This window comes from Panicum hallii, chromosome 7 (genome assembly GCF_002211085.1).
Source record: "Panicum hallii strain FIL2 chromosome 7, PHallii_v3.1, whole genome shotgun sequence".
NCBI lineage: Eukaryota > Viridiplantae > Streptophyta > Magnoliopsida > Poales > Poaceae > Panicum > Panicum hallii.
The window spans coordinates 37,286,236-37,313,304 of NC_038048.1; the positions used below are offsets into that span (position 1 = coordinate 37,286,236).

Below are 27,069 nucleotides of genomic sequence, written 5' to 3' on the forward strand. Positions count from 1 at the left end.
ACCGACATGATTACAATGAATATAGATCTGTTTTTGCACTATCTCCAACATAACTGACTACTGCCAAGTGGCAACAATTCACAACACAATAACCAACACACTGCTACCTGCTCACACAATATGCAATCTGAAAAGGGAATCACATTAAGATTGAAAGTGATTATGTAGACCATCAAACGGAGCAGACACAGTATTGGTGAAAACAAGATCAATCTCTTCTCATAGAAAGCAAGACATCGGTCTCATTCCATTGACTCTATAACAGTAGAAAAAGAATCATAGTTGGATGAATAAAATAATGCATCAACCTTTCAAGTTTTGAAATCTACACCCTTTTAGACACCATTATGCAACATGGTGCTTAAGGAGGTTAAGGGCACCATCCTAACAGTTACAACAAGAGCTGTCTATGTGCATTTACATAAGAATATGACTGATGGGCAATTGCTGATGGGAAGATCTTCTGGTTGCATGATAGAACTATGGGTATATAAGTCTACCAAGACAACATGTGTGAAGATGCAACTCAGAATCAGAACACTATGGATGGTTGCTCCAAAAATGAACCCAGAATTTGTACCAACCATGCTAGTTATAGTTATGACTTCAGAAGGACACACCACTCATGCTAGTTATAGTTATGGGGAAAACAAAAAAAGTTATAAAAGAATTTGTTTCTTGGATTGAAATTACCATTTTAGCCAGAAGATGCTTCCTGGTGCACAAAAAATTAGTGCCGCCTCCTTGGACGATCATCATCATCACCACCACCATCCCTTGATTGGCTCCTTGACCTCGCCTGTCCTCGATCTCCTGTCGAAGTCAGCATGCTCAATGTACTCCTGGCGCCTCCTCTTGTCACCCCCATGCCGATCCCTCTCATTCCAGTGCCTCTCCCGCTCCCTTTCCTTCTCCAGGACACGCTCCCGATGCTGACCCTTCTCCTCACGGTCATGCTCTTTGTACCAATCAACCCCATCACGGTCAGATTGCCTTCTATCCGGATAGCTCACAGTGCCAATGCCCCTATCCTCACCCCTACTACCTGGTCTTTCACGCCTCATGCCACGCCCCTTCCCATAGTCCCCATTCCCGTAGTGCTGCTGCACCTGGTGGTGCTGCGCTGGTGGCGCTAGCTGCCGCCATGGCATCTGACAACCTCTGAAATTCCACTCTTGCTGAGCACCCCATAAGCCCCCAGCCATCCCCTGATCATGCCACACTCCCGGGCCACGCATGGCCATCCCACCGGCAGCCAAGAACGATGGGTTCACGTGGGGCGGCATCGGCGACGGCATCATGCGACAACCCATCCCCATATTGTACTGCCCTATTGACTGAAATCCACCGTATCCACCAACACCTCTCATAATGCCACCAAACGGCGACCCAGGAGACGGCCGGGGAAACACGGACAGTGGAAGCAGCGCCATAGTCGGGCGATCACCCAACACAGGACCCACATTGCCTCGTCCTGTCGTCGCGTGGCTCGCGCCGCGGCCGCCGAGGCCACGGGTAGGGTTCGGGGCAGGAGCCGCCTCGGCGCAGGAATCGGAGTGGTCGCCCAGGCGGTGGAGCGCAGCCGGCCGGGCGGGCGAGGCGACGCAGTGGCGCCCGTGGAAGGCGCGGCCCTGGAGAGTGGCGGCGGCCGACGCGGCCGCGGCGGCGTTGAGGAATTCGGCGCGGCAGATGCCGCGCGACTTGCCGGTGAACTTTTCGGAGTAGAAGTGGAGGCCGCAGAGCGCGGCGGCGGCGCCGTGCGGCGCGAGCTCTAGCGCTGCCTCTACCTCCGCGTCCGTGGTCCACCAGTGGAGGTCGCTGATGTACAGCGCCGTGTACCTGGGCGGCGAGGAGTAGGAGGCCGAGGCGCCCCCACCGCGCGGCGGCTGCGGCGGCACGTGGTGTCCCGGAGGCCCAGGAGGAGGAGGAGGAGGCCGCGGCGGCTGGTGTCGCGGGGTGGCGGGTTCCGGCCGCGCCTCGTGCTCGCGCTGGGGCTGGGGCTGGGGCTCCGGAGCCGGGGCGCGGTGCGGCGGCGGCGGCGGGGACGGGGACGGGGACGGGGACAGGATTGAGCAGCCGGGGGAGGGTGTTTTGGGAGGCGAGGTGGGAGCCGGGGAGGGGGAGAGCGGCAGGAGGGGGAGGAAGCCGACGTTGACGTCGCCGTAGAGGTCGTCGCAATCCTCCTCCTCGTCGGAGGGGGTGTGGAGGCGGGCGCAGGCGTCGTCCCGGACCGCGTTGATCGCCTCCTCGGCGTGCGGAGAGGCGGAGGCCGCGGTGAGCCGGCCGCCGGCGTCGTACCCGTCCATGGGGGAGGAGGGTTTTAGCGTGTGGTTTGGTTTGGTTGGGACGTTGGGTGGTGTGCTGTCTGTGTGGCCTGTGGTGGTGAAGTTGAGCGGCGCAAGCACGGCAGCGACAGGCCAACGCGGCGCGGAGGCTGCAGGAGGGGGGAGTGGGAAGGCCGGGAGGGCCAGTGCGACAGCTGTAAGCATGTTCACGGCTTCACGAATCACGATGGTTGCTAGGGGAGGCATCCCAACCGACTGGGAAGCGAATGTTGGATCTTGGCTTGGATGCAAAACCCATGCGATTTGAAAATTTGAACATTCATGTACTAAAGTTCAGAAAATTCCACCACGCCAACATTACCTTTCTCTGCTACGTCCCTAAAATTCGTTGAGTTTAGAACGGGTTATATGTTGAACGTCGAGGGCACCCGCAAACAGTTATAGCAAGATACTCTCCGTACCGGTGTTCATGTAGGATACAGCATGTTCTTATATACAACATGTTCTAAATTACGCGGACCCTGTATGTCAGAATTTTTTAATGTTCGTGACCCATCCTCTCTTCTTTCTTTCTCCTCTCGGCTGTTCTCCCATGGCACCGACCCCACCTGCGTCGGCCGCCCCCACCACCTTGCCCCACGCCGGCGGCCACGCATGGCCGCGGGCGGCGTCGCCTCGCCCCGCAGCCCGGCGGCCGCGCCCGGCGCTGGCCCGCTCATCCGCCGCGGAGGCTGCAGCCGGCGAGCTGAGGCCACGGTGGCTCTCGTTGTTCTTTCCAAGAGATAGCAAGCAGCGGGTCTCCTTCCTCTCTTCACTTCTTCTCGATTTCTCCACGAGAGCAAATAGCTTCACCCCCTTCCTCTGATTTTTTACTCCAAATCCTCCAATCTCATTAGCCCGGCGGCCGCACCCAGCGCCGGCTTGTCCGCGGTGGAGGCTGTGGCCGGCGTCGCCTTGCGCCGCGGCGGAGGCCTCGCCCGGCGGCTCGGCGGCCGCGCCCAGCGCCGGCTCGTGCCAGCTCTGCCGCCGCCGTCTATGGCCGGCCAGCCGGGGCTGCGACCAGCCATGGCCCACCTCGCCTCGTCCATCTTCTCGTTCTGTGCCGCTCCCGCATGGCCCGCTCGGCGTGGAAGCGAGTGCCACCGGCACTCGCCGGGTGCAGCGGCGGTTTCTCTCTCTTCTTAATATTTTATTTACGAATGCTGACGTGGCTCTGAGAGCCCTTGACGACCCGTTGCGGGTGCCCTAAATAGATCTTCCAGCGGATTTCTACAAAACATAATTATTAGAGTTTTTTTATCTAGCAAACTACCAGTAACCCTATTATTCTTAAAACTTGCTGATGGCCACCAAAAGGAAAAAAAATAGCCCACTCCTATACCATCCTAAAGAATGGAGGAAGCCTCAGTCCCCAATAGCCTTTTTTCAAAGTTTTCAGCCCCATTTGCACTAATGTCCCCGTAGTCCCAACTGGCCATCGGCACCTCAATGGCTGTTGTTTTGATATCTTTCCGTCCGCCCTAAAATCTGCCACTGCCGCCACCTCCGACGGTGCCCACTTGCTCCCTAACTTGGTCATGCACGCTGAGCTCCGCCATAGCTACCAGGTATAACCCTCGCATCATGCCAGAACCACACGCTCCAAGCTGGGATGTTACTGTGAGCTTCGGTAGGGTTGATACGAGGTTGTCCCCCGCCACGCTACATCCATGTGTTGTTCCGGCCAACAGTGAGGTTGACCGAAGGTGTTCAACAAAAATAATGCAAGAGTGAACTCGAATGTTCATTTTTTTTTTTCAATTGGTATGATCAAATGGTGAAGTGCGATGGAATTGTTCAAAATGCTTCTGCGTATGTTATCTTTACTGATTCATCGCTAGAAGATGCTGACTTCAAGATGACAGCGTCTTTAGATTGCTGATATTGAGAACAAGTGGCCCAAACATAGTCCTTGTATGCTAGCGTGCTAGACCAGATGGTGGTTCGTCTGAACACATGTTAGGTTATTCCCGGTGCAGGATTTTATTGCACGATTTTATAAAGTAACATATCATCTAAATACATTTGAGTTCGCGAATGAAACAAAATCCCCGATGCATTTAATAGACTAGCCATAGTATTTAATTGTGAAGCATGTGATTGAGCGCAATTGCATGAAATGAAACTCTATAGCCCAATATAAATTTCATGTATCCGGATTACTTGTGAGGCCATACTAAGTGGAGGATTACTTGTGCAAAGATCCCCATGTATCGGGACACCAAGACATTTAATGTTGTCAATATCAAGGCATGCCGTGAACTGAGTGCAGCTCAAACCGATAAGGTTACCTGTAGTATAACCCGTTCATTCGGGTTTAAGTTCTCAACTCAACACGAGTGCTCGTATTTTTAAAAATTTATTCTATAATTTAATAGACAATGTACCCGGCACTGCCAGCTCAGCGTTGTGTTTGAGCATTTGTAATGTGTTTCGTAAAAGTTCATGTAGATAGACGCAGGTTACAGGGCAGGCCTGGAGTATTGATTTGTCCTTAGTGTGCATCATGCAGAGTTTCTACATCCTGCTACTAATATAAAAGTTTACGCATCAAAGTTGTTACAGAGTAAAATTCAGGACATCTCTCGATGAGCAAAAGAGGATGGAAGAATGTACTAATCATTCTTGTAAATGACAACAGGAAGAATGCTTCCCTGTATAAGTAGACAGTTATTCTGTAGTTCAAAGCTTGCACTGCGTGCGGATGCTAGTTATGGCATTGTGCCTAAAGACATTGGGGAAATATTCCCTATTAGATTCAGAGCATTAAGCCTCAAAATAAAAGGCAAATTGCTAAAAACCTGTGGAAAAAGGCCGCTAGCAGTCATTAGCTTCTCATTCGTCTGCCAATCAATGCTCTGCCATCATGTAGAGCATCTAAGATATGCTGGCATGTAATATCAGCATCGCCTTCATTCTTGGAACCAGATTTTGTTCCATCTCCCTTATTTACTGAGGTGAGCACCGTGCCATCAAGAATACTCTGGTGCACACCAGATATAAGATTGTCATCAACATTCTCTTGGAGCTGATTCTCTGAAGTTGCACAAACTGCTTCAGCTTGATCTGCAAAAAGATATTTTGATTCAGAAGAGCTGCAGATGTCTCTGTAGGTGTCATATTTCGCAGCTCGAGTTTGGCCTCCTTCCAATATAGTTGACAACGGGTGTAGAATTGAGATAGCACTATCCGTCCTCTCCAAAACTGCCTTCAAATCCAAGAAATCATTTACAGACTCTGGTTTCTTAAACTGCACAAGGACAGCGGTGGAATCGATGGAGAAGACAGATATGACTGATCCTAGACCAAACACTTTGCAGATGCAATCCTTAATTTCCTTTGGTCTGACCTTAGACATGAATCCCCAGATGAGAACAATGTTATCATATACAGGAGCAGGATACCTTCTCATATAACCTGGCTCTGGTCTCTCCATGCCACTGCTTAAATCAATCACTGTTCCACTGTTCCAGCTTGGGGACAAAAGATTGATGTGTTTCTGCAGCTTATTGTTTGTTGCTAAGTTATCCTGAGGTGAGAGCTGATCAAATTCGATATCAAGATAAGTGCACAACTGTGCAAAAACACATCCAGTCATGTATGCATCATACCCTGCTTCATGCTTAGCACCTGAAATGAAGCAAGACGACCTGCAGGATAGCAGGACAAACAAAAGAAGAATGAATCAATATGTCAATTTGGGTAGAACCAACTAATTCCAATTAAAATGGAACGTTCACAAGCATGTTCTCTGTACATGCCAAAGAAGTTTTGGGCATAACCACAAGCATATCAAATGTTAGCAAAAAAAACTGAAGTGCGGAAAATATCAAGGATCCAGAAAAAACATACTTTGTTTCATCTCCTTCAACTTCAATTTTCACAGGAGAAAGACTGGATGGCTTCATAGCATATGAAGGTGATGCAGGGCACAAAAATGAGAAAGCTGAAGACAGTGATTTACTTTTCTGCTTCATCAGTTTCTGAACTGCTTGATTGACAGACATAAGATGCCTGGTATCTGCGATGTGTGGGAAAATTTTGTGGATACTTAAGGCAAATTCCTTGATAGATGAAGGAAGAGGACCGACAAACTTGCTGTACACTTGTGCAATATCTGTTTAAAAACAAAAGAAAATTTTGAGAAGAAGCATAAGAGTTAGTGCTACATAAATCACCAATTCAATTGGTATTGATTGGTCCAAATTCCCAGCACATCTGAGCAGAAATTTCCATGACAAGAAATTGTTACTGCAGTGCATGGGGACTCTCACCATGTATCAACTGTGGAGTTACTTCTCATAAGTTATCCGTAAGGACAAAAGAGTACCTAGAATACAACTATGGCCAACAATCAATTTCCTTTCCGATGAAAGAAGGTCAATGACATGGCGGATTCCTATTGCTGATTTGACTCTTGCTTCCCTGCTTTTCAGTAGATCTTCCTGCACATCTTTCTGCATTGGAATAGAAACAAATATCACTACCTATTGCTTAGATTAGTGAAACAATGATAATAAATAAGGTTATGTCCCATAGATTGCACGTCTTCAATTTAAAACCAAAAGGAAATGATATGCGCAAATTCCGAAAGCTGGACTGCATCATTTGAACTTAAAGTCAAATAGATGACCTCCAGCTTTTGAAATAGGCTCGGTATAGATAAAAAAAGTAACAAATCATGTGCCATGCCAAATAAAATAAGTTAATTCTCCTACCATCAGCAATATTTTGTCCTCATCGGTGTCTGAATAAACTACTCTCTTTTCAGATGTGTCATCCTCACCAAATGTACAGACATAAACAAGATCCCTGAAGTTTTTTCTCAAAACCTGCACAGACAAATGACAGATACAGAGTGTACAAGAAGCGTTATTAATTTGCCACACACTGCTTAGTAAAATTTTGTGCATCAGAAAACACAATAGTTCTAACATATCCTAAATCTAACTAATGAATGTAAATTCTATATGGCAGAGTTACTATCAAAATGACAACAGCCAGAAATGTTGAACAAGTATCTTAAGGATTAATGCTTTACTTGGATGTTTTAGGAGGATAATGTGTCCATTCTAGTTATTGTTACAGTATTCGCAAAGAAAAATATGTATATGTTCCTAAAGTGTCCAACCCATTCAGTGCCTGCTACATTGAGTTATGAGAATCGATTTCTTTGGCCATCGGTCACTTCGACCGCTTTAAAACACAAAATAAATTGAAAGATTCAATAAGGTACCAAGAGACAACTTTAGTAGGGGCGTGTGGTCATCTTTTGCTTTTGTTTTCATCATAAGCATGTGTAAGTATAACACATCAAATAAACAATAAAAAGGAGGATCACATAACAACACTATTCATGATTTTTGAAGCAAAGATATAACTCATGAATGAATACAGTATCTTTTTCACAGCTTAACTACTCAGCTAGCACTAAGTTCCAAGGAAAGTAATACCTGTTCAATTAGCTGCAACTGATGTGATGAGAATCCATTAAGCATAATAGCTGGGCGCATTTTGAAGAAAACTGTTTGGAATTGTCCTGCGGCACATTTAGTGTTTCCTAACAAATGGCTGTCGGGCTTGCTGACTATCACATCACGCCATTCCTTGAAGTTCAATTTCATCCTTTCCGTGAAAAGGATATCAGCAGCCCTCTCTAGAGGCATATCTCCATCCCCTTCAGAAGCGGTGGAAGATGCAGATGTTTGATCTTGATGCAACAAATTTAATTTCTGTAGTGCTTCTTCCTCTTGTGCTCTGGATAAATAAGATATTCCTGAGATTAACCAAATATTGTAAATGAACAAGTACTCTCGGGGAATAACATGCATCAATGCATGGAGCATGTGTTATCTCTTATGTACTAGATAATGAAGAACTATAAAATGAGTTTTGTGTGATAGGCGCATCTTGCAATCTTAATTGACAGAGAAAATGCATGAAGTAACAGCTCAACCAAGTATTATAGGTAAGAGAAAGCACCTTCACGGAAGCATGTGTTGAAATCAAACTGGTACTTCGCTAAGAAGTCAATTGAAGTTGTCTGACAAAGAAACTCATGAGATGGACAATCACTCAGCTCCTTGCGAGGGAAGATAAAGAAGTTATGCCTGCCAAGAAGAAAAAGGTTATGTCCTGAAAAAAAATCAGCTACAGAGCTGATTAGCAAGTGATCAAGCAATCAACAATTAACATCGCATAAAAAGGCAGCCAATAACTACATATGCTGCAAAGGTGCAAATCCTCACAACTAAGACAGATACAGAGGATTCAATATTGGAACTCTGCCCTCCACATCTAGGAAGCTCAAATCATCTGCCTCAGATGGCTGTGTGCCAGAGCAGCATCCGTGTCCACCGTGAAGCTAGACACTAGCAGTTAGCATACAGGTTCTGCAGAGTGGCAGTGCAATTTAGTATGGCATGAAGCTAGACACTAGCAGTTAAGCATATAGGTTCTGCAGAGTGTCAGCGCAATCTAGTATGGTATTTTCGAAATTTTTGCAAGGTACAACATGTTCATGAGCCATTCTTGATCCCAATTTTCTCACATCTCCATTATCATTGCTATCTCAATACGAGCTTATCATTGCAGAGCATTGCAAGAAGCACAGTAAGCAGTTATCATTAGGATCAAAGCAAAGACCTCAATGAAGCATCTGCACCAACGAAGTATCACCACGAAACTTTCTACAGGACAACAAGGCCAAAATGCTGTTGCCTGAAGCACACAAATCTGCTAGTCGCAAACCGCAAAACCAACGAAGTATCACGACGAAACTTTCTACAGGAAACAAGGCCAAAATGCTGTTGGCCTGAAGCACACAAATCTGGGCGGGTTACTAGAACAGAAAGGAGATTTGGGAGAGACAAGCGGCACGCACGGATGGGCGACGAAGGCGGACTTGGCGGGGTCCCATCGGAAGGGGCAAACGCCGAGCTGCAGGGCGGCGAACCGCTCCGCGGAGTCGCGGAGCTTGAGGTACCGCACGTCGTCGCGGTCGAGCTCGAAGGTGTCCCTCCAGGGCGCGCTCGTGACGCCGCTCATCTCCAGGTCGAGCCCCACGAACGTGGCCTCCCGCACGCGCCCCCGCAGCTCCTCCAGGACCTCCGCCAGGTTCCCCCGCGTCACCTGCTTCACCGGCACCCCGCTGCCGCCATCGCCGCCGCCTTTCGGAGGCGGCGAGGAGGAGAGCGAGCGGAAGAGCAGGGCCCTTGGCGGCGGCGCGGGGAGGAGACGGCGGAGGCGGCCCTGCATGGTCGCCGTCGCTGGAGAAGAAGGGCGGAGGCGGGCGGCGGGGGGTTGGGCTTGATTGTGTATAATGGACTGTAAACCCGTGTAGGTATAAGGCCCATATGTCAAAAATGTCATGAACGAAGACGAGCTTAAATTTGGCTTTGTATACTGTATCGTAGCCGATGTCCCAGTAATATAAAATAGTTTGTATACTGTATCGTAGACAATTTCCCAGTAATTTTCAAAATGTTTACAGTATATTTATAGAAAACAGTCCAGTTTTCATCATATTTCTACAAAATCCTTACGTTCTGTACTGCATGAAGTTTAAATTTCCATGCTCTAAACTGAAAGTGCATTTGGCCCTCTAAGTGGGTTTGATGTTGATGATATGCATAATTAAGAAGCTAATAAGTTTATCAAACTATAGACAAGTTAAAGTTTAATGGAATAAAATATTTACGTGAAAAAACGTCAATTTACTTGTTACAAAAGAAGAATTTTATTTATTTTCTATTTTAAATTTTAGTATAGGAAACACCGCACGAGGAATGGGAATGGATAGCTTGAAAATATCAAAAATACTTAATTAAGATGCTAACTATCTAAGCGACATATAAAATCACACACTTATGCACTTAGTTTTCTCACAAACTTAGTGTGTGTCGGAAGTTTCGATCCCTTCCGGAAGTTGCTTGATAGTTGCGACCGGGGATCCTCGGCCGGCTAATTTTAATAAGGTTGGAAATTCCGACCCCGGATCGAAAGTTTCGACAATCACTTAACCAGCACACTAGTTTTTGAGACTCGAGTATTTATACCCGCTCAGCCCCTTCTTCATTTGCTGTTATTCTTCGTCGAGAAAAACATCTCCACAAGCTTCCACCACACTTCCCAATTCCTCCAAGAGCTCCTTGAGTTGATTCGAACTGGGTTAGGTAAGAGAAAGATTGAGGTGCGAGGTTTGCGCATTTGAATGAGAAGGCCGCTAAGTTCATCTCAAGAGTATTTGAAGCATCCTCATCTATCGATTCACGTTTGTTACTCTTGAGCGTCCTCTCGTACGTGCGTCTCGGAAAGTTTGTATTACCTATTTTTCGTGGATTTCATAGTAAGTGACTCAGTCCTTTTTTATATTGATTGAGTAAGGTAAAGGGTTAGTAGAAGATCTGAATTTTTATAAGCTCCTTAACGGAGATGTAGCTTTCTTAGTGGGAGTGAACTTAGGAAAACAAACTCCTCAACGGAGACGTAGTTTTCTTAGTAGGAGTGAACTTATTAGTAGGAGTGAACTTAGGGAAACAAATCTCTTATTCATTGTGCTTATTACTTTTGTCTAGTTTTTGTTGATCTAGAATTTGATTTTACTCTGATCTACGTTCTTGAATTGTTGTGCTTACAAAGAACACTTGCAGAATCTCCTAGCATTAATGGTGAACTTTTAATAGGTTCTGCAATTTTAAGTTTAATTTTAAATTTTGCATAGAACTTTATTTTATTGGAAGTTTCGATCCAGTATCGAAAATTTTGGTATCAAAAGTTCCGACAGATTTAATTATTGCGAAGAAATTTTCAGAAATTTTCAGACACGCACGCCTATTCATCCCTCTAGACATCACTAATATTCTTTCGCAAACAAGACAAGCCACAGTGCAGATCAATTCTACGCGGTATCAAGCCGCTCTCGTACATCCAGATCATTCAAATATACCTTGTGCACTTTAATCTTGTATTTATCTGTCTGCGAAGGTTCGGTCAAAAAAAGACTGCAGTATGGAAAAATCACTGATCAGGTCAGGTAAACCAAAAGACTGACCAAAAACTCTCCGAAAGGAGTCATCTTTCCCCAAGCTATACAAAATGATGCAATCCAGCATTGCGTTTCTCGCTTATCTCGACCGGCCCTTCTGCATCTTCAGGAAGCACCCGCGTGCGAAATATCTTTGCCGAAAAGCCCAGCGATTGCTTTCCCTGGATCCTCCTGCTTGATGAGGGACTCCCCGACGAGAACCTACAGCAAACATACCAGCGTCGTCAGCTCAGCAAATAAGCAAAGGAACGCCAATTTCTCAGATGAGCCTGGAGTTCATTTTGGAGGCGTCTTTGTGGCTGATGACTCACCGCTTTGACCCCAGCGTTTTGGACGAACGAAATATGCTCAGGGGTGACCAGCCCAGATTCTCCTACAACCTGAAACATAGAAAAGAATATGAATGCTCCATGAAGTACTACTTCCTGGGCACGGTCAAATGTGTGGCGTGATGCAGCTATTTTCATAACCGCTGGATAGTGATTTCATTATAGGTGTACTGGCATCCACGAATTACAGATTGAATTGAAGGTACATGTACATAGGGCGTAAGCCTGATTCACAGCACAGCGCAATATGCTATATAGTGAGGCAGTTTAAGATGGCATTAATTACGTGATAAAGAACTGCTGCCCCAAGTGTAGCTACTGATGTCAATTTACTAAGTAAAACATACTATAAGTTACTTGTGGGATATTTGCATTGCAAGGTTAGTACATTGTAGATCAGTGATTAATTCTATAAAACTAGCCGTAGCCTAAATACAGGAGGAAGCAGGCTTTCGTTTTCTTTTCACAAGACTCATGTCAAAGAAAATACTTACAATTACATCCTTCTGAGCTATCAGCCGTCCTCGTTCACCTTCCAGAAGTTTTTTTGTGTTTGAAATATCAACTTCAAATGTCTCTGGAAAAGGAGATGTCATCAATGAATTATTCAACCTAATAACATGATTGGATCATTACAGTAGAATATAGTGTCTGTAATAATCTTTTTCTCACAGTGACCACCTTATTCTGGTATACAAGCACTTAAATAGTCAGATTGACTGTATGTTTACTCCAATCACTTCTCTACCATGCAATGAAATCTTCATATTACGGTGACATTTGAGATACATAAACCAATGGTTTAATACTCTGATATGAGTCAACAAGCTTCCAAGTGATAAAATAGCTAAATGACTTGTCGGGGGTCACTAGGAATTGAATCAGGGTAAAAAAAAACATACCAAGATTGCGGTTATTGATGCCAATGAGCTGTACACCATCGATTCCTAAAACACGGTCCATTTCCCTTTCATCATGAACCTTCAGTAACACAGTCCAGTTGAATCAATAAATCAAATGACTCAAGAGCAACATGAGGTGGCAGTTGAAACAACATATAAAACATATCGCAAGAACAGCTCAGCTAACCTCAACTAAAGCAGCCATCCCTAGTATTTTGCAAATTTTCAACATGTACTTGATATCACGGTCAGGTAATACAGCAGCAATTATAAGAACAGCATCTGCACCCTTGGACCGTGCATAGTAAAGTTGCCAAGCATCAACAATGAACTCTTTGCACAGAAGAGGGCACTGCATTTTGTAATTCAGAACTTGAGCTATTCATGCACTTGAAGTACCCTATCTGAATACAATTGACTTCTGAAATGTATGTACGCAATGTGGATACCGCACCTGGACTCCAGCATTGCGTATAGCCTCCAAGTTGTTAAAACTTCCCTGATCACATATTAAGGAAAGCAAGTGTATTCAGCATACATAATTTAAAAATGGATGATAGAAATGAGACAAAATTTCTGAAGGTGAAGAAGTTAACAACCTGAAAATATTTTTTATCTGTAAGAACACTTAGACATGCTGCTCCGTTTTTCTCATATGCCTGAGCGATCTGAACCTGTATATGACCCAACAAACATTATTACACGTCTAAAGAAACTGATTGGTTTCAAAACATAAATATGTATGTTGACAATATTCAAAAACAAACATCAATTAGATGACCTCTATTCACTTATTTTACAAATTTTTTTAGCCATCTGGTATGAAGGCAGGCTACATATATAACCTCTATTCTAATCCTCGCATCTCTCCTGTAGGCGTAGCGCAGGTTTTATGGAAAGGACAGGCATCCTGGCAAACTCACAGTTCGTTGTATTATTCCCTGACAACTAATTAGTGATTACTAGTTATGACTTGATATGTCACTGACAATAATCAGTTCAGTCAATGACATACCAGGTTCATATTAGTACTCAGGTTCCACAAATGAGTTCCCAGGACAAATTATCACTGAAATGGTATTTACGCTTACACAAGGATTGTAATGCACATATAACAAATAGATAGATTTTGATTATACAAATGAAATTATTGGAGATCCACACGGCAAAGTTTAGCCATCCATACCCCAAACTCACCGGATCAAAATCCTCCCTGAGAACACCACGGCTCGGTGAAGCCTTCTTGACCTCCGCAATCAGAGCAGGCAAGCCAGTCCGATCATACGACGCCTTGAGCGCCCCAACGAAGTCCCTCGCCGGAGGAGCAGCCTCCAGCGCCCCCTTCAGCATGTACAGGGGCCTCCTCTCCTTCATCTGCCAAACGCAAGCACGCGCAAAATTTGAGCACGGGCTAAGGCAGGCACTGGCTTCGCGCATAGCACGGGGACATCTCATAAACGTGCCTGCGAAACCTCGACGTCCTTGTCCCAGACGATCTTCTCGAGGATGTTCCGCGGCGTGTTCCCCTCGTTCTCGAGGCGGAACTGGAACGGGCCGACGTAGTGCACCGCAGGCCCCGTCACGGGCCGCCGCCGGATCCTTATCCCGTCGACGCCCTCGATGGAGGCCCCGGCAGCGGCGGCATCCGCCACGGGGCTCCCGTTGTCCGCTTGCTCCGTGGCGCCCGCCGCCTCGGCCTCCGCGGCGTGCGAGCTCGTCGCGGCCTCATCCACCTCCGACTCCTGCACGAGAGAGCACGATATCCGCACACAACCTCACGATTTGGTCGCGATTCTCGGCGAACCGATCCCGACAGCTGAAGGCACGGGGAACTGACCGTCTCGGCGCTGGCGCAGCGGGCCGGGGCGGGGCTCGGGCGACCGCCTCCGGCGGCTTCCATGGGGGCCGCGGCGAGGGGGCGGCGCGCGGCGGCGAGGGTTCTCGGGCGGCGGAGGTGGGGGTAGCGGGTCGGGGCAGCGAGGCCCGGCCGGGGAGGAGCGGATCCTACAGCGAGCGCTTCCATTCGAGGCGCCGCGGAGCAGAGGGGGGGCTAATTGGATTGGGGTGGACGTTAGCCGTTGGGCGTCGTACACCAGCTCTCCTACTGGCCGCTTCACTGCTGGCACCAGTCGTCTACTCCGTACATGCTTTGCTAGCAGGGCTGCACTGGAAGGAAATGAGGTGACCTGAGGATTCTTGCTGCAAAAATGCCACAGAAACTGATAAAAAGCAGTATGCCAGGAATTACATCTCATTAGATAATTAGCGTGCAGGGGATTCACACACAGATTGCAGAATGCTGCAAGACACTAGTGTTCTACATAGGGGCTGTACACAAATATAACAATTACATGAAGCCAGCGAAGGTACTGCAACAACATGCTAATTCTTAGTGCAGGCATAACAGTAGTTGGCAAACTAAAAACAGCGCTAAGCGTGTACAAATACTACACAATATTCATGGGATTCATTTGCAGGGGTTTTCCCCGGCATATTCAAGCAGCATCCCTATTCAATCCCTGATCTCTGTGCCAAAGATCCTATATCTTCTGCTGCCCCAGGGGTCGTTTTTGTCCAGACGGTAAGATTTCAAGCAGCACCATATCCAAGGTGGGTTCCTGGTCAAGGGAGCGCCTTCCTCGTCCTCTTCTGGGATGCCCAGTAGCTTCTTCATCTTATTTATCAGCGCTTCTGCTGTTAGAAAACCACCGAAGAATTTGGCCTGCCATGGATTTAGATGAAGACGGGATAACACATAATTCAGCAAGACTTTCAAACACCCATAACTTTTACCCATACTGATTATTTTCCCCTATTGACGAATATGGACACCAGAGGCAGTCTGTACGTGAAGCCATCAAGCATAAAAGTGATTTAGTAACATAGTACCCCATCATCCTTGTGGACGTATGCATGAATTCTCGCTGTAGGATCCTCAAGAGTCAACCGAAGACAATAGCTACCAGTCAAAAGCAAACGGAGTTCACTAGCTCGACATGGATATGCTGCCACAACACGGACCAGGGTTTTGAATTTGTGCGTCACCTAGCAATAAAAAAGGGGGGGGGGTTCAGAACACTCTCAAAATATAGTTTTCTTATGAAAAGGGAGAGACAAATCACTGGGATACAAATTAAAGTAAACATGCTCAGATGTTCTAGGGGTGTCAGGTGACATTAGAACAAATCTAACACAGAAACAAAACTAATAAATCACTGGAAAAATGGGAAAAAGTAACACCTGTTCATGAGTTAAAGACTCCATTAACGTTGTGTAACCTGCTGCCTCATATTCTACATCTGACAGAATTGAGAACAAAATTGTCATGTAGTGAGCCTTATGTGGGCAACAGACAGCAACAAAGGGCATTGCAACTTTATGCAGCGCTTCATCAATATAACTCATGCAAACAAGCATAAAGAAGGTCATCATGTGCTACATTAGATATCCATAGGTACATACCACATGAAAAAAATATTAATGAGGTTTATTTTTCATGAACAACAACCTTCATGTGCACATTGAGCAGCGGAATGCTATATAATACACTTCTTCAGGTAATTATGAAGAAAAAGGCCTGAGGAGGAAACTTAAATATTGCTATTCTAATCAACTAAATGCTGAATCAGAAGCTAAATGCTGGGCCCGAAACATGAAACAGAATATGCTTATCAGTGGAGCAACACAAATTATCAAACTATGCTCTATACCAGCGATGTTAGAGGACTCAGGGACGCTTGCCATTGGCTGGCGATAAACTTGGTTGGCAATGCGGCTGTCATACATCCTGGAGGCATTAATGTGATTGGTAAAATTTACTTGCACAATATTCAAAAGACAATCAAATTCATGAGAAGAAAAGGAGATTACTTCAGGCGATCAACAACGCTGCCATCTTCATGAGATAAAAGGCGAACTCTACTAGAGGGCACTAAGATGCCTTTCCAAATCCCAAACTCTTGCTTGCAAGTTATATTGCAGAACCTGGCCCAGTAAATATTCTTTTGCAAGTGAAATACTTCCTTGAGATACCTGTTCGTGAAAACCCTCAGAACAGTTCCGACACATGGCATTGTGCATAAAACCTCCCTGGGTAGAGTCGCTCCTTCAAGATGTAAAGGGGATGACTCAACCGCCTCAGCATCCAAACTACATGTTGATCAATCAAAATTACAGAACAGCACAATAAATGTTAGTTAATAAAGAACTGTGGTGTTCAGCACTCAGCATATGCTTTTCTAAGAAGAAAAGAGTTATTTGCTTTTCATTAACTATGCTCAAGTATTGTGCACCATTGAAGAACAATTTAATAAAGATTAAAAGCTGCAGCAATATTGCGAAAACATTAGATGGTTTTGTAAGCTATTGCTGCAATTAAAAATAATAAACAATGACAAGCTACAATCCTACAATGCCTGAAACTCAGCTGCAGGGGTATCAGTTCCATCCCAAACATAAAATATCCATTCGCCGTTATTTTCATAGACATGAAGAACCTACAAGGCAGATAGAGATTTATGAGAGAACCCTGTGCCAAAATAACTCTTGGGTTCAATGTGATTGAATAAAGAACTAACCTTGCATACTAAATCAAAAGTAGTATCGGACTTTAAACTCCTTAACTGCAATTCAAGATCTTTCAGACCTATGGTGCAAAATAGTTAGATTGAAACAGATGTTGCAAGAGTTGACGATAGAGCATGTATTCAGTCACGAACACAAATATTTCGTGAATCTCTGCACAGAGACAAACACAGAATCCATGCTAAAAGAAAGGTATGTATCCTAAAGCAGCAGAATAGCGTATATTAATCAGATATTGGGATAGCAGGTAGTTAAAGGTGACATGAGTACACTGCAAGAAGCTGACAACCTAACAAAAATAGGAACAATTGTAGACAACAAAATTCAAACCACCGTTGTGTTTGATTGAAAGGAAACCTGGCATAGATATCCCTTAACCAGCTGATATGGGATAATGCAACTGTTGTTGTATTCAAATTTTTTTAAAACAAATTACCCCTTCAGGTATGGTAATTGGCCCTAAACGCCTAAATAAATTCAAGCATGTTGACATCATGCTACTTGGTGGGACCAAGAAATCGAAAACTGAATTAGTCTTTCTGCCCCAGAACTATGATAGAGAGCCTAGCTTCTTATCTGGATGAGAACATGTTCACCACCATGATATTTCATAGACACGCAAGTTGAAGTGGAATGAGCATGATTAAGGCATCACAAAAAATACCATGCAGATGGGTGGATTTAAAGAAATTAGCAATAGTAATTATTGATTAGGAGTCACCTGGAGGATTATACGCAAGCCACGTTCTCATCTGGGTCAAAAGTTCATTGTCATGTATGGTCCCATGATATTTTGTAGAAGTCTGATATGGGCTGCACTGTGTAGATACTTTGCCTTCAAATAAGGCGAATGAAGAAAACTTTTTGTTAAATGAAACAAAAAATTCTCCATGCATTGTTATCTGCAGATAAAAGTAAACATGAACTACTTGCTGCCAAATGTCACTAAAATTCAAAAAGATGAGAAAAGGCTTGGATAACCATGCATAAAAAAGGTACACGGAAAGTTATAGCTCTTAGAAATACCTGGAACTGTAACAAATGGCATAATTAAATAACATTTTATGCTATACCACGACATTATGAAGACTGATCACATCTCCGCTTGACTTAACGCAGGGCAATAGGGCAGCATTGTCGGCAAAAAATGTTACAGAGATCCCAGCTGGACGTGACTGATCCACAATCCTCAATGTAAGAGTGAAATCTGCAACAAAAAAATAGCCATGACCAAGCGTCCCAGCATTGATTTGAGGAATATGAGTAAAAGAATCACCATAAACATTAGTAGAACATGACAATCAACACAAGATCCCTCTCACTACATGATGGCTTGATGCAAAAATTCACCAAAAGGGGCGATGTAGGGAACGGAGACTCTAAAGCATGAGTGTTTCGCCCCAATAAGCAAGCAGTATTTTGAGCGGCGAGCAAATCATAACCAACACGATTCAACAAATCATTCCAAAAGTGTTTCTCTGAATTCACAGCAAAAATTCACAACCTAACCCACAAATTCCCTGTTTCCGCAGCATTGGCCGTCCAGAACAAGCCCTAGGTGAATACTTGAATCAGACAGGAGAAGAACTGAGGAAGGAAGCATACAGCTTGCGACATCAAGCGGTGCAGAAACTGACGGCTTCTGCAACAGCCGAAGCACAATCGCCGAACTCCACTGCTCACCCGGCTAAAACCCGGACTAAACCCTAGGAAGAGGCGGGTGGGAGGAAGGAGGGAAGGGGAGGGGTTGAGACTTGAGAGTGAGGCTCACCTGTGCCACGGCTGCGGACGGCGGCACCGATCTCGGAGACGGCGGCGAAGAGGAAGACCCGGGCGCCGGGGGCCTTGAGGGCGTCGGCGATAGGCAGGTACACGTACTGCGCCTTCCCCGCCCCCGCCGCGGCGGCGGCAGAAGGAGCCGCGTCGCCCTCGCGCGCCCTCTTCCGCTCCCTTGCGGCTGCCTCCATAGCCCGCGTGTGAGTGACTGAAGCGTGCTCAGTGTACGCCTGTACGGGTTCCCAGATGACAAAGTACACGACGTTTGACGCTTACCCTTTGATGAATAATAATAATGTTTTATTTTAAAATGAAAGTGCATTATTTTTTTCGGTTCAAAAAAGACATGCGGATAAGGGTATATTAGCAAATTTTCAGATCCACGCGGTAGCAGACTCCAAGTAGAGAGTAAATTTTCAATCAGCGCCAAGGAACATGAACATCACGGCTGACATTGAAACGAAAGCAGCGCCTTCAAATTTTCAATCACCATTGAAAAGAGATGCTGAGAAACAACACCAAACGCTACATTTTTTTTACATTGTGCGAAAGAGAGTGAAACTTCGTCTGCGACCAGCACGGGAGCATCCTAAAAACAAACTCAACAGACGGCATGTGATGTGATCCAGATGGGGTCTTCTACCCAAAGCCTAGAAGCCTACGCAGGGATCCGATCACAATGTAGCAATCAATGAAAGAATGCCTGATGGACCAAACTAGCTAGATTCACACGAGAGGGTTCTTCCCGCGCGGCAGGGAGGCGCTGCGCCGGATGTCCGGCAAGGGGATGTTGGTCCTCTCGGCGTACGGCGGCTTGCTCCAGTTCCGGCGTTGCCTCCCTTCGGTCAGAGGCTCCATCTCCCGGACAGAGGCCCTGGCATTGTGAGAAAAACAGACCTTCGTAAGTAAACTCACATGTGGAATTGTGGATTGGGCGTTGTAAACCACGACGAGTTAAGTGACAGAAATGCTCCTATCAGGGAACAGAAAATAGCTGATGAGAGTTCTTCTTTTTTTTCCGAGAAACAGATAGCTGATGAGCTTGAGCCGTACCGAAGATCAATGTTCTGGGACTGCCTTGTCGCCTGCGAAGGGAGCTTCTTCGCCTTTCGGTTGAAGTGGAAGGTAGGCCCATCACCTGCAAACTCGTTTTCGATCTCAGACGAGTCCCTCGTGTTCTTGGCCTCTGACCTCACTTTGGTACCCGAGTGTCTGTTTGCCGACTGCTCTTCTTTGTGAGCCTTTGGCGTGCTGTCGGACCTGTTCTTTGTCATACTTTGACGAACAGATGGGATTTTGCATCTGTTCTCTTCCGAGTCCCGGAATTTCCGTAGGCTCTGAGCTGTCAGGACGGATGAAGGTGTGTTCCTCGAGCTGCTAGACAGTACTTTTGGAGGCAATTCGACCTTTGATACGGGTGTGCAATCGATGCTACTGGTGTTCTCCGAAGTTTTGGCGAAGTTGCCTCTCTCAGCAGAGAGTGAACTTCTAACTGGAGGAGATGGGGTCTTATACTTCCACGCGCTCAAGTACAACTCCCTGTTGATAACAGGTGACTTTTCATCTAGCTCTCTCGCTGACAATGGGGAGCGGAACCTTCTCTGCTTGCCAGATGATGAGCTTCTTATCTGTCAATGAATCAAGTCATATCTTTAGGAATCAAGATGCTTACATGAGAAAAAAAACATGTGAGAGCAGTGTGCTGAAACTTGAAAGAACTTGGAAGAATACGGCAGTAAAAAACAACATAAGAATTTTCAGAAAAACGAAGTACCTCACTTGTACAAGTGTCTACACTAGATTCTTGACCAGCTTCAGGTTTCAAGGACATGCTGGCAGTTAAAGGTGACTTTGTCCTTGCATTTCTCATCTCAGAGGTCACACGGTTAGCAAGATCTTTAAACTGCGCTGCTTCACGTTCCTTTTCATCTAATGCCATTTTCAGCTTGGCAATCTGGCAGACAATTCTCATGCCATGAGTTGTGAAATCAAAGTTTCGATATTTATATGGCTTCGTTACTAATAAAACAGCAGCATACCTCTTCCTTTAGGTCTTTGACCTGGCCTGCTTCCTTATTAGCACGGGCCGCACCAAGTTCTATTGTGGCCACACGCTCAGCGAATTTGAGAGTGCTCATTGTTTCAATAAAAGAGTCTGTTTCAGGGTTCACATGCACAAACATCAATGTTTTTGCCTGCCCACCTGTATTGCAGGAAAACAAATGATTAGAGAAGTATTTTGAGAATAATGACTTCAAGAGTATAAGGGCTTCTAGTACCTAAGGCATCCTGCAGCACTTGTGTTAACTTGCTATTTCTGTATGGAACATGGGAACTCTTTTGGGCAAGTGCAGCTATAACATCACCAAGTGCAGATAGTGATTTATTTATGTGCTTGGCTTCAGTTAGTCTTTCTCCAGTTGCTTCAGATTTGTCTACCCTCTCACTTCCCGCAAGATCCACCAGATGAAGGCACCCTCTTAGAGTTGAGCCTGAAATTACCTCCTTTCCTTGTACATGAACTGTCAACACACTAAAAAAGGAGCAATACAATTAACAATAGTACAGTGACACTAGTATCATCCAGATAAATCAAGAGATACTATCTCTTGGAGGGGTAATTTTGAAGAGACTATACTGATTATATGATCCTATCCTGCAACGAAGTACAATTCATGAGTTCAAGAATACCTGTGTGAGCGACTACTTCGTTCATTAAGAGCAGTTGATCCTACTGCTCGGTTTCTCTGGCCAACTTTCATCAGATCCAAAACATCTTGTGCACACTTAACTGGTACAATATTTGCATCTGGGATGTTGAGTCCATTTACATGAGAATTATTGCGTATCTCTAATGTGTTTCATGGTTAAGGAAATACAGAAGAGGCATGCATGAAAAACAAACCTTTGACAGTAAAGCAAAAAAAAAGTGAAGAAAACTATTACATTAATGTATTTCATATCCATTTAACGGAAGGGAAATTTCAACTTCTTTATTCAAAAATAAATATAACTTATTCATCATAAAAGGATATCTTCTGTTTCCACCATCAGTCATTAATAAATCCCTCACTTGTTCATTGTATATTTCAATCATCTGAACTTTAACATCATATGTCATAGAATCTGCTCTGGTTTGAGAAATTTCAAACAGATCATTCAATGACCTGTAGTTAACACCCCAGGTTTCCTCTGCTGTTACATCTGGACCGCTCTGAGTAGCACATACAAAAATAAATTATCATAAGCAAAGCAACTTGATGGTATGCAAATAAAATACTGTTTTTAGGTATCTATCCAATGGTAACTACTCTCTTGTTATACTATTGTGCCCCTGATTTGAACTTTCCACATAAGTGTCATGGTTTGGAGCAAAAATTACTTCTGAAGTTCTAAGAAATTTTCCTTATGAAGAATTACCATTGTGTAAGTTTTCCCAGATCCTGTTTGACCATAGGCAAATATGCAGACATTATAGCCATCCATGACAGATCTAATCAAAGGTTGGGTATCAGCAAAAACCTCAGCTGTTACAAAGAAAACTTAAAGTTAGGTCATAAACATTAAAGTAGGCACAAAAATCACAGTTTCTAAAGTAAAGGAGAAATGAAAACTGGTAAAGATTGATTATCTACATTGTGAAGCATGCGGTCCAAATATTTTGTTGAATGTGAATATTTTCCGTCCATCCTTCCCTTGCTTTTGAGGATTCGCAATCATGATTTCTCCATTTTCCCCAATATGATCAACAGTAGACCTTTGATCAGATTGTGTCTTTGGGAATGGCTTCACTCTGCAGTAAACTCTAATGCTACCTGACACATTTTTTTTTTGGATTAATCAGTAACCAAATATCTTTTATACTAGAAAATGAAATTAATAAATTGAAATTCGCAGGTTACCTTTAAGGTCTTGTACTTGATTATACAGCTTACGATTTTCCTCAAGCAACTTGTGGTAGGCATTATGGTTCTGAGCCTCAAAGTAGCTTTCTACATTTGTTAGGACATTGATCAGAGATGAAGCAACTAAATATTAAAATGTTGGATATAATTCCAAATCTAATACCTACCTAGCCTCCTCAAGTCTTTCTCCCAGTCAGCACGAGTAGATTCAACTTGAAGCTTCATCTCATTGAAGGACATCTTCAGCTTCTGAATTTTTAAATATCAATAGATTAACCATAATTAGTAAAATACAACAGCGCACGTAATGCAGAGAATATTCTATAATTACTTTAGCTGCAAAGCTTTATTTTTTATTTTTATTGCTAGAAATGTGTCAATTTTTCTAGAACGCACAAATGACATCTAATTGGAAGTAGAAAGGGGTTCTGACAAGTAAACCTGGGAATTGCTACAAATTAAGCTTAGCATGAAACATGCAACCTAGATTATTAACAGCTCTGATTCTCCATCGGATATATTACCAGCTCAATGGCACAATCAACTTTTGCATGGTCTTTACCTCCAGTTCATCTTGCTGGCTTTCAAGTACTCCCCCATCATCCAAGTGTTCACGGCTGCCACAAGGAATTCGCAATGAAGAAAACAAGCACTCACTATTCTCCTTCAGACATTTTGAAATAACTTCAATCAAATCCAATTTAGAAAGAGTTCCATTGTCATCCTTCATCATCTTCCTTAGAAGTGACCGGACCTGTTAGAGATCAGGCCTTAAAGTAAGTAATAATTATTATTGTGAATATTTTAGTTTTTAAGGCTGTCAGGAACAGGGTTATTTTAAAATTTTGCCAGATCTTTTTTTCCAAGAAAAAATATGTAAATGCCAAGGTTATAGCATAGAGGTTACATCAAAGTGCGTGGAATAGAAATCCAATATTCTATATTTTACACACAGTATAGTACCTGATTTCTATGGGAAGCAAGCAGTATAGTAAATTCTTTACAAGCCTGCTCGAGTACTGTTTCAATGACCTGCAACATTCACCGCCATATGAACAATCAGTCCAAATGTCATTGTGATTCAGCTTCAGTCAGACAAGTGTTAAGAGGGACAACAAATCGATACAAATAAGCAGAACTCACCTACCATATCATCTAGAGGCAAGTCTTCAGCTTCACCCCATTCCAGAAGGAATGCCCTCACAACTCGTAGAACAAAGTGCTGAAAAAGAGAATGCTGAACTTCTTCAACTCTTGATTCCTCAAGGGAGACCTCAGAGAGAAGATGCACGAATTCCAGCATTTGTTGGTCTGAGCCTCCACCTCTGGTTAAATGTGAAGCAGGCCTTTTGCTTGAGGATGCAATTTTCACGATGCCACCATACCGCCATATACCAATGCCACCTGAGAGCTTCCACTCGTGGTATCCCTTGAGGCAGAGTATGCAGTCGACAACTTTCATTGATGAACCTCCCTGTCAGCATTGTAGTTGAAATTCAGATGGGAGAAGTTTATCATAGTAAGGTAAGTCATAGGTTTGATCTAATAAGCTAGCATTCTAGCAGACTGCACGATGGGGATTTTCTTGTGTGATATACCCAACCTACAGATGGACTCTGGTACTAAAAATAGAACAGCTACAGTTTTCAATGAGAAACAATCACCTATTTTCTTCCAAATGAGCAAAACAGTTCAATCTGATAAAAACTGCTCACAATAAATCGAAGAACTTTATAACATATATAGCAATAATGGGATCAGTGAAACTCAACTATGTACCTTCTCTATATCAGAAGTTTCAAACATCAACAGGTTCATCTCGCTAACTGCTACAAGGAAGTTCCTCATGTTCTCGAAGTACTGGATTGCAGACTGCGCAGGCCCATCGAATGTCTGAACCGTTACTACGGGATTCTCCACAACCTACCCACAGAAGAAAGAACGAAGCGTTGACATGCTGCAGTGGTATTCCAATTTCATGTAGCAGAAAAAATAGTCACATTTTGTCCCCAAGATTGATGTGCATCTGACACGCACCTTGGGGACGGCGCCGGGATTGACGCGGTTGAGCACTTTGCAGAGAACGAGACCGTTGCGCAGTGCCGCGCAGAACTCCTCCTCGGACGGCCTCTCCGGCAGAGACTCCGCCGCCGCGGGCTCCATCTGCCGCAGCCATCGCGCCGCCTCGCACCTCCGCGCAGCTGCAGGGGCGGCAGCACCAGCAACATCGGATCAGAGAGGTCGTATTCGTTACAGATTAGTAATAGCCGAGAGACAAAGCTTATTGCGAATTTGGATCTCACTGCTCACTGGTCACTAATGCGGATTTATTTTTGAACTATGAATAACGGTCACAGAAATTTGAAATATTAAATCACAGCCACTCCCGATCACGTCGACGAGATCGAGAATTAATGTGGCGTGTTTAATGAACGCAGCATCGCACTAGCTTAAACCAAACGCGATCTAGATTAATGCATCGGTGATCAAACTTCCTCTGCATGCTTGCACATGCGTGGCTTGCCTTTGGTGGAGGCAGTGTGTTTAATTGCAGAGGCGTACGATTAGCAGAGAACAGCAATAACTCTCCCCGTGCAGTACTAATCCACTTGCTAGCCGCAGCCGTGGAAATGCCGCGAGCGAGCTGCTGCTCCACTCCACTACTGACGGGCGAGGGCCGCCGTGCCCGCGCCACCGGCCACCGCCGCACCGCGGAAGGCCGAAGCTCTGCAGCGGCGCGAGCGCAGATCACCCGGCCGCCACCCACGCGCAACACGACGGAAACCGGAGCGGCAAACACAGAGCAAACGCGAACGAATCGCCGCTCCGCCTTCTCAGGCGCGGGGAGGTGTGGGACTCACCGGCTTCCTCGGCCTTGCGCAGCGCCATCCCCGCGTCGTGCGCCCCGGCAGCCGGCGCCGTCGCCCTCATCACGCCAGGCGGTGGCCGAAGACCCGAAGTCGATCACACCCCTCGCCCCGCCGCCTGAAGGATCGCAGCTCGTCTCCGCACGCGCTCTCCCACGGCAGCAACGGCAGCGACGACCGGTCCACAGAGCCAGGGGGCGTTTGAAAAGCTCCGACCCCGAGGCTCAGGGCGGTGGGGGCTTCCTTTAACGGACACTCCCCCAGGGGCCTCCTGGAAACAATTCGAAACTCGAGGGGGCCTAAGCGGCTAACTCCAACCAGCAGTAACAGTAACAGCGAGTTTAACTCGGTTGAGCACTTGAGCGAGCCGGTGTGCTGACCTGCGCAGCGCTGAAAGATAGGGCGCGTCCGCTGCGGGGCCCCGAACACCGCGCAGATGGGTGGTGGAGTAATTTATTTCCGGATTCAAACGCGCAAGCGCAAGCCTTTCTCGCCCCCACTTTGGAGTATCCTCTTCGTTCCGTATGCCGGGTTTGGGGAGGGATTTCGAACCAGGACCAGGAAAACGGTCGGCTTGGGGAGATCCGGCATGGTGCCAGAGCTGCTGCCTGGCAGTGGCAGCGTGTGGCTTTCATTTTTTTTAATGAGTGCGACCGCAGTGGATGAGAATGCGTGGGCGGTGTAGAGCAGCAGGTGATTAGTGGCACTGCCGGTCGGGGGACTTCGGAAGGTCGGACGCTGATGGGTGTATGCTCCGATTTTTCAAACTATCGAGCTGCTAGGTTAATGGCCTGGTCCAAGCTCCAGCCATGGCGTCGCTCCGTTTTGAATTTTTCAGATCGTAGGATGGCAGTATTTGACTCGACCAAGTTAGAAACTGACCAGACTCCATGGACTTGCATATAGGATTCTTTTTTTGTTTGTTTCAGAAGAGGAGGAGCAAACTCATGGGTTGCTATATATTGCCTTCTGATTATCGACGGAGGTTAAGGCTTGCAACAATGGATGGTCGAGCGGACAACTCGTGCATAGGCTAAAAATAAAAGACTACTCCTTTTTCTAAAGAAACAACAAATAAGTTTGCCAACAACTAGATTTATTGTCCATTCTATCTTTTAGAGTGTTTGTTTAAGTTACATATGCATATAGGTGCAGAGGCTGGGATATGAGTTTTCTTGTTCCAATATTTCAAATCGAAGGAAAAAAAAAAGAATGAGGCAAAGTTCCAGGCCTGGGCTTAATCTGCTAAACGGGATCAAGCACTCCCCCAGCCAGAAACATCGAGACAAGCCTTTCTAGTTAGTCCTGGGCTTGTGCAATCTTGTATGGTCGATGG

General features: G+C 45.2%; 5 protein-coding genes across 5 annotated transcripts; all 5 read right to left on the bottom strand.

Moving 5' to 3' along the window:
* Positions 1-456: 456 nt before the first annotated feature.
* On the bottom strand, positions 457-2,306 carry LOC112898794 (proline-rich protein LAS17-like). The gene is made up of 2 exons (XM_025967081.1): positions 848-2,306; positions 457-813 (listed from the first exon to the last, which is right to left on the bottom strand). The coding sequence occupies exons 1-2, from the start codon at positions 2,304-2,306 to the stop codon at positions 731-733; spliced, it is 1,542 nt and encodes a 513-aa protein (XP_025822866.1). The 3' UTR covers positions 457-730.
* Positions 2,307-4,913: 2,607 nt separating this feature from the next.
* On the bottom strand, positions 4,914-9,658 carry LOC112901712 (poly(A)-specific ribonuclease PARN). The gene is made up of 7 exons (XM_025970681.1): positions 9,208-9,658; positions 8,307-8,434; positions 7,778-8,100; positions 7,043-7,156; positions 6,655-6,781; positions 6,177-6,441; positions 4,914-5,974 (listed from the first exon to the last, which is right to left on the bottom strand). The coding sequence occupies exons 1-7, from the start codon at positions 9,579-9,581 to the stop codon at positions 5,152-5,154; spliced, it is 2,154 nt and encodes a 717-aa protein (XP_025826466.1). The 5' UTR covers positions 9,582-9,658; the 3' UTR covers positions 4,914-5,151.
* A 1,597-nt stretch (positions 9,659-11,255) lies between these two features.
* LOC112899314 (indole-3-glycerol phosphate synthase, chloroplastic-like) lies at positions 11,256-14,731 on the bottom strand. Its single transcript, XM_025967736.1, has 10 exons — positions 14,439-14,731; positions 14,065-14,343; positions 13,799-13,975; positions 13,201-13,275; positions 13,056-13,100; positions 12,789-12,953; positions 12,602-12,680; positions 12,194-12,276; positions 11,682-11,750; positions 11,256-11,571 (listed from the first exon to the last, which is right to left on the bottom strand). Exons 1-10 carry the CDS (start codon positions 14,622-14,624, stop codon positions 11,476-11,478), a joined length of 1,254 nt encoding a protein of 417 aa, XP_025823521.1. The 5' UTR covers positions 14,625-14,731; the 3' UTR covers positions 11,256-11,475.
* Positions 14,732-14,821: 90 nt separating this feature from the next.
* On the bottom strand, positions 14,822-19,189 carry LOC112899313 (protection of telomeres protein 1b-like). The gene is made up of 10 exons (XM_025967735.1): positions 18,957-19,189; positions 18,259-18,392; positions 17,907-18,087; positions 17,179-17,246; positions 17,012-17,097; positions 16,472-16,750; positions 16,312-16,388; positions 15,842-15,900; positions 15,491-15,646; positions 14,822-15,323 (listed from the first exon to the last, which is right to left on the bottom strand). The coding sequence occupies exons 1-10, from the start codon at positions 19,150-19,152 to the stop codon at positions 15,114-15,116; spliced, it is 1,446 nt and encodes a 481-aa protein (XP_025823520.1). The 5' UTR covers positions 19,153-19,189; the 3' UTR covers positions 14,822-15,113.
* Positions 19,190-19,410: 221 nt separating this feature from the next.
* LOC112899312 (kinesin-like protein KIN-14F) lies at positions 19,411-26,142 on the bottom strand. The gene is made up of 17 exons (XM_025967734.1): positions 25,728-26,142; positions 24,904-25,067; positions 24,646-24,789; positions 24,014-24,340; positions 23,830-23,898; positions 23,429-23,620; positions 23,034-23,115; positions 22,864-22,953; positions 22,597-22,776; positions 22,382-22,488; positions 21,997-22,175; positions 21,653-21,817; positions 21,241-21,494; positions 21,001-21,164; positions 20,736-20,915; positions 20,015-20,589; positions 19,411-19,835 (listed from the first exon to the last, which is right to left on the bottom strand). The coding sequence occupies exons 1-17, from the start codon at positions 25,795-25,797 to the stop codon at positions 19,688-19,690; spliced, it is 3,090 nt and encodes a 1,029-aa protein (XP_025823519.1). The 5' UTR covers positions 25,798-26,142; the 3' UTR covers positions 19,411-19,687.
* Between the last annotated feature and the right edge of the window lie 927 nt (positions 26,143-27,069).